General features: G+C 68.8%; 1 protein-coding gene across 1 annotated transcript; it reads right to left on the bottom strand.

The window, feature by feature from the left end:
- On the bottom strand, window positions 1-2,251 carry LOC149124867 (uncharacterized). Its single transcript, XM_089303233.1, has 2 exons — window positions 1,995-2,251; window positions 1-449 (listed from the first exon to the last, which is right to left on the bottom strand). The coding sequence occupies exons 1-2, from the start codon at window positions 2,224-2,226 to the stop codon at window positions 232-234; spliced, it is 450 nt and encodes a 149-aa protein (XP_089159359.1). The 5' UTR covers window positions 2,227-2,251; the 3' UTR covers window positions 1-231.
- Window positions 2,252-6,676: the final 4,425 nt, after the last annotated feature.

Below are 6,676 nucleotides of genomic sequence, written 5' to 3' on the forward strand. Positions count from 1 at the left end.
GGACAGGCCCAGGCAGCGTGCAGCCAACCAGAGCACCCGGGAGGACACACGGCCCCGTCTCGGAGCGCCTGACTCGCACCGCGGCCCCTCTCTCCCCAGGGAGCACATCCTTCCCGGGCAGAGCCCCGAGGACGTCCCCGCAGCTCCAGAGCACAGGCCAGCGTTTCGGGACAAGGAATCCCATGGCGACACCTTCCCGGTCCCGGAGGCAATAGGAAAGCCCGTTCTCGCTCAAGGAGCCCCGGCAACCCAGCGGGCTCCCAGGGGCAGAGGACACAAGGCACACGGGCCCCTACCGTGGTCGTGGTCATGGTCGTGGTCGTGGTCGTAGTCGTGCTCGGGGTCGTGGTCGTGGTCGTGGTCGTGGTCGTGGTCAGCCTCCTCGGTGCTGGGAGTCATGGTTGGGAGCGGCACGTCCGGAACAGGTACCCGGGTGCCGGGCTCGGCGTCTGTGGAAGAAGAGGAGACATCACGCACTTGGCCTGAGTGAGGGTCTCTGCCGACAACACACCTGCCTCCGCCTAGGAAACCAGGCAGAGCAATGTTCTCCCGGCCCCACACCTCCCGACGCCTCATGTGGGTGGGTGCCTAGGTCAGTGCGGAGACAGCACGGGCGCCTGCCTGCCTAGGCCACAAAGAATCCCGGCCAAGGGAAACTGGTGGCACCGGGGCCAGGGCGAGGGCCCGCAGCAGGGCGCGCCGTCCCCCCTTGTGCGTTGGGCCGCGCAAGGCCTTGGTGCCACCCCACCCTCCGAGTGGGTTCCCCTCCTTGGCCAGGGCTGGCGGGCTAAGAGCGGCCCTTCCCTTCCACACGGCAAGGCGACGAGGAAGGGGAAGTGAAAGGATCCAGGAACCAGGCAAGGGCCACCTCCGGGTTCCAGGGGCAGCCAAGAAAGAACCTGACGGCACCCAGCCCCCTGTCTCAGGGGAGGGGCCTGGTGGGCACACCTCGAGCAATCCTCTGGGCCCTCCAGGACGGCAACGGAGCACCGTGTCCGGCACGGGCTCAGTCCAGCCAGGCCTCGCTGGACGGCTCCCCGCATGGGGGCGAGAGGGGAGAAAAGCGGACGGAGCAACCGCGCCCTCTCTCATCTGCGCCCACTCAGGGCACGCAGGACAGACGGGCCCGCGTGGCTGGCTCCACACACCAGCCCGGGTCTGGTCTGGGCCACGAGCGCACGACTGGGAACTGGCCCATCCAGGACACTGGGTCAGATTCTCCTGGTGGCCCGCCGCACTACAAGGCAGACAACTCCCCAGCTGCCTGGGGGCACGGCACGGGTCCAGAACACGCTCGTGCCAGCGTCAGAGGGCAGGCACATCGAGGACTTGTCCTCAGGCAGCGGCCACGCCTCCTGGACGCTGTCCCGGGAGCTCGGAGACCAGCCAACGCCAAGAGGAAGGCAAGGACGTCTCAGGAGAGGCAGAGGCACAGAGCACCACCCTCGCGGAGCCCAGCGTGCCCGCGCCTAAGTCCGCTGCGCACACTGGGCCACCAGGGGCAGTGGGGCACTCCACGCCGGGTCCCATGAGGCTTCTGCACTCGCAGCCTCCGTGGCCACGCCAGGCATGCGGGCTGGGAGTGCTGCACCAGACCCCCGGGGTGGGTCATGGCGGGAGCAGACGTGGGGGGCGGGGAAGCCTACGCCCCTCCCGCACGGGTTAGCAGACCACCACGCAGAGAAACGGACAACCTGCGGACAGGCCCAGGCAGCGTGCAGCCAACCAGAGCACCCGGGAGGACACACGGCCCCGTCTCGGAGCGCCTGACTCGCACCGCGGCCCCTCTCTCCCCAGGGAGCACATCCTTCCCGGGCAGAGCCCCGAGGACGTCCCCGCAGCTCCAGAGCACAGGCCAGCGTTTCGGGACAAGGAATCGCATGGCGACACCTTCCCGGTCCCGGAGGCAATAGGAAAGCCCGTTCTCGCTCAAGGAGCCCCGGCAACCCAGCGGGCTCCCAGGGGCAGAGGACACAAGGCACACGGGCCCCTACCGTGGTCGTGGTCGGGGTCGTGGTCGTGGTCAGCCTCCTCGGTGCTGGGAGTCATGGTTGGGAGCGGCACGTCCGGAACAGGTTCCCGGGTGCCGGGCTCGGCGTCTGCGGAAGAAGAAGAGACATCACGCACTTGGCCTGAGTGAGGGTCTCTGCCGACAACACACCTGCCTCCGCCTAGGAAACCAGGCAGAGCAATGTTCTCCCGGCCCCACACCTCCCGACGCCTCATGTGGGTGGGTGCCTAGGTCAGTGCGGAGACAGCACGGGCGCCTGCCTGCCTAGGCCACAAAGAATCCCGGCCAAGGGAAACTGGTGGCACCGGGGCCAGGGCGAGGGCCCGCAGCAGGGCGCGCCGTCCCCCCTTGTGCGTTGGGCCGCGCAAGGCCTTGGTGCCACCCCACCCTCCGAGTGGGTTCCCCTCCTTGGCCAGGGCTGGCGGGCTAAGAGCGGCCCTTCCCTTCCACACGGCAAGGCGACGAGGAAGGGGAAGTGAAAGGATCCAGGAACCAGGCAAGGGCCACCTCCGGGTTCCAGGGGCAGCCAAGAAAGAACCTGACGGCACCCAGCCCCCTGTCTCAGGGGAGGGGCCTGGTGGGCACACCTCGAGCAATCCTCTGGGCCCTCCAGGACGGCAACGGAGCACCGTGTCCGGCACGGGCTCAGTCCAGCCAGGCCTCGCTGGACGGCTCCCCGCATGGGGGCGAGAGGGGAGAAAAGCGGACGGAGCAACCGCGCCCTCTCTCATCTGCGCCCACTCAGGGCACGCAGGACAGACGGGCCCGCGTGGCTGGCTCCACACACCAGCCCGGGTCTGGTCTGGGCCACGAGCGCACGACTGGGAACTGGCCCATCCAGGACACTGGGTCAGATTCTCCTGGTGGCCCGCCGCACTACAAGGCAGACAACTCCCCAGCTGCCTGGGGGCACGGCACGGGTCCAGAACACGCTCGTGCCAGCGTCAGAGGGCACATCGAGGACTTGTCCTCAGGCAGCGGCCACGCCTCCTGGACGCTGTCCCGGGAGCTCGGAGACCAGCCAACGCCAAGAGGAAGGCAAGGACGTCTCAGGAGAGGCAGAGGCACAGAGCACCACCCTCGCGGAGCCCAGCGTGCCCGCGCCTAAGTCCGCTGCGCACACTGGGCCACCAGGGGCAGTGGGGCACTCCACGCCGGGTCCCATGAGGCTTCTGCACTCGCAGCCTCCGTGGCCACGCCAGGCATGCGGGCTGGGAGTGCTGCACCAGACCCCCGGGGTGGGTCATGGCGGGAGCAGACGTGGGGGGCGGGGAAGCCTACGCCCCTCCCGCACGGGTCAGCAGACCACCACGCAGAGAAACGCACAACCTGCGGACAGGCCCAGGCAGCGTGCAGCCAACCAGAGCACCCGGGAGGACACACGGCCCCGTCTCGGAGCGCCTGACTCGCACCGCGGCCCCTCTCTCCCCAGGGAGCACATCCTTCCCGGGCAGAGCCCCGAGGACGTCCCCGCAGCTCCAGAGCACAGGCCAGCGTTTCGGGACAAGGAATCGCATGGCGACACCTTCCCGGTCCCGGAGGCAATAGGAAAGCCCGTTCTCGCTCAAGGAGCCCCGGCAACCCAGCGGGCTCCCAGGGGCAGAGGACACAAGGCACACGGGCCCCTACCGTGGTCGTGCTCGGGGTCGGGGTCGTGGTCGTGGTCGTGGTCGTGGTCAGCCTCCTCGGTGCTGGGAGTCATGGTTGGGAGCGGCACGTCCGGAACAGGTTCCCGGGTGCCGGGCTCGGCGTCTGCGGAAGAAGAAGAGACATCACGCACTTGGCCTGAGTGAGGGTCTCTGCCGACAACACACCTGCCTCCGCCTAGGAAACCAGGCAGAGCAATGTTCTCCCGGCCCCACACCTCCCGACGCCTCATGTGGGTGGGTGCCTAGGTCAGTGCGGAGACAGCACGGGCGCCTGCCTGCCTAGGCCACAAAGAATCCCGGCCAAGGGAAACTGGTGGCACCGGGGCCAGGGCGAGGGCCCGCAGCAGGGCGCACCGTCCCCCCCTTGTGCGTTGGGCCGCGCAAGGCCTTGGTGCCACCCCACCCTCCGAGTGGGTTCCCCTCCTTGGCCAGGGCTGGCGGGCTAAGAGCGGCCCTTCCCTTCCACACGGCAAGGCGACGAGGAAGGGGAAGTGAAAGGATCCAGGAACCAGGCAAGGGCCACCTCCGGGTTCCAGGGGCAGCCAAGAAAGAACCTGACGGCACCCAGCCCCCTGTCTCAGGGGAGGGGCCTGGTGGGCACACCTCGAGCAATCCTCTGGGCCCTCCAGGACGGCAACGGAGCACCGTGTCCGGCACGGGCTCAGTCCAGCCAGGCCTCGCTGGACGGTTCCCCGCATGGGGGCGAGAGGGGTGAAAAGCGGACGGAGCAACCGCGCCCTCTCTCATCTGCGCCCACTCAGGGCACGCAGGACAGGCGGGCCCGCGTGGCTGGCTCCACACACCAGCCCGGGTCTGGTCTGGGCCACGAGCGCACGACTGGGAACTGGCCCATCCAGGACACTGGGTCAGATTCTCCTGGTGGCCCGCCGCACTACAAGGCAGACAACTCCCCAGCTGCCTGGGGGCACGGCACGGGTCCAGAACACGCTCGTGCCAGCGTCAGAGGGCAGGCACATCGAGGACTTGTCCTCAGGCAGCGGCCACGCCTCCTGGACGCTGTCCCGGGAGCTCGGAGACCAGCCAACGCCAAGAGGAAGGCAAGGACGTCTCAGGAGAGGCAGAGGCACAGAGCACCACCCTCGCGGAGCCCAGCGTGCCCGCGCCTAAGTCCGCTGCGCACACTGGGCCACCAGGGGCAGTGGGGCACTCCACGCCGGGTCCCATGAGGCTTCTGCACTCGCAGCCTCCGTGGCCACGCCAGGCATGCGGGCTGGGAGTGCTGCACCAGACCCCCGGGGTGGGTCATGGCGGGAGCAGACGTGGGGGGCGGGGAAGCCTACGCCCCTCCCGCACGGGTCAGCAGACCACCACGCAGAGAAACGGACAACCTGCGGACAGGCCCAGGCAGCGTGCAGCCAACCAGAGCACCCGGGAGGACACACGGCCCCGTCTCGGAGCGCCTGACTCGCACCGCGGCCCCTCTCTCCCCAGGGAGCACATCCTTCCCGGGCAGAGCCCCGAGGACGTCCCCGCAGCTCCAGAGCACAGGCCAGCGTTTCGGGACAAGGAATCCCATGGCGACACCTTCCCGGTCCCGGAGGCAATAGGAAAGCCCGTTCTCGCTCAAGGAGCCCCGGCAACCCAGCGGGCTCCCAGGGGCAGAGGACACAAGGCACACGGGCCCCTACCGTGGTCGTGGTCGTGGTCGTGGTCGTGGTCGTGGTCGTGGTCAGCCTCCTCGGTGCTGGGAGTCATGGTTGGGAGCGGCACGTCCGGAACAGGTTCCCGGGTGCCGGGCTCGGCGTCTGCGGAAGAAGAAGAGACATCACGCACTTGGCCTGAGTGAGGGTCTCTGCCGACAACACACCTGCCTCCGCCTAGGAAACCAGGCAGAGCAATGTTCTCCCGGCCCCACACCTCCCGACGCCTCATGTGGGTGGGTGCCTAGGTCAGTGCGGAGACAGCACGGGCGCCTGCCTGCCTAGGCCACAAAGAATCTCGGCCAAGGGAAACTGGTGGCACCGGGGCCAGGGCGAGGGCCCGCAGCAGGGCGCGCCGTCCCCCCTTGTGCGTTGGGCCGCGCAAGGCCTTGGTGCCACCCCACCCTCCGAGTGGGTTCCCCTCCTTGGCCAGGGCTGGCGGGCTAAGAGCGGCCCTTCCCTTCCACACGGCAAGGCGACGAGGAAGGGGAAGTGAAAGGATCCAGGAACCAGGCAAGGGCCACCTCCGGGTTCCAGGGGCAGCCAAGAAAGAACCTGACGGCACCCAGCCCCCTGTCTCAGGGGAGGGGCCTGGTGGGCACACCTCGAGCAATCCTCTGGGCCCTCCAGGACGGCAACGGAGCACCGTGTCCGGCACGGGCTCAGTCCAGCCAGGCCCCGCTGGACGGCTCCCCGCATGGGGGCGAGAGGGGAGAAAAGCGGACGGAGCAACCGCGCCCTCTCTCATCTGCGCCCACTCAGGGCACGGAGGACAGACGGGCCCGCATGGCTGGCTCCACACACCAGCCCGGGTCTGGTCTGGGCCACGAGCGCACGACTGGGAACTGGCCCATCCAGGACACTGGGTCAGATTCTCCTGGTGGCCCGCCGCACTACAAGGCAGACAACTCCCCAGCTGCCTGGGGGCACGGCACGGGTCCAGAACACGCTCGTGCCAGCGTCAGAGGGCACATCGAGGACTTGTCCTCAGGCAGCGGCCACGCCTCCTGGACGCTGTCCCGGGAGCTCGGAGACCAGCCAACGCCAAGAGGAAGGCAAGGACGTCTCAGGAGAGGCAGAGGCACAGAGCACCACCCTCGCGGAGCCCAGCGTGCCCGCGCCTAAGTCCGCTGCGCACACTGGGCCACCAGGGGCAGTGGGGCACTCCACGCCGGGTCCCATGAGGCTTCTGCACTTGCAGCCTCTGTGGCGACGCCAGGCATGCGGGCTGGGAGTGCTGCACCAGACCCCCGGGGTGGGTCATGGCGGGAGCAGACGTGGGGGGCGGGGAAGCCTACGCCCCTCCCGCACGGGTTAGCAGACCACCACGCAGAGAAACGGACAACCTGCGGACA

The sequence above is a fragment of the Oryctolagus cuniculus genome, chromosome 8, assembly GCF_051225735.1.
Source record: "Oryctolagus cuniculus isolate XC-2025 breed Fujian yellow rabbit chromosome 8, ASM5122573v1, whole genome shotgun sequence".
Taxonomy (NCBI): Eukaryota; Metazoa; Chordata; class Mammalia; order Lagomorpha; family Leporidae; genus Oryctolagus; species Oryctolagus cuniculus.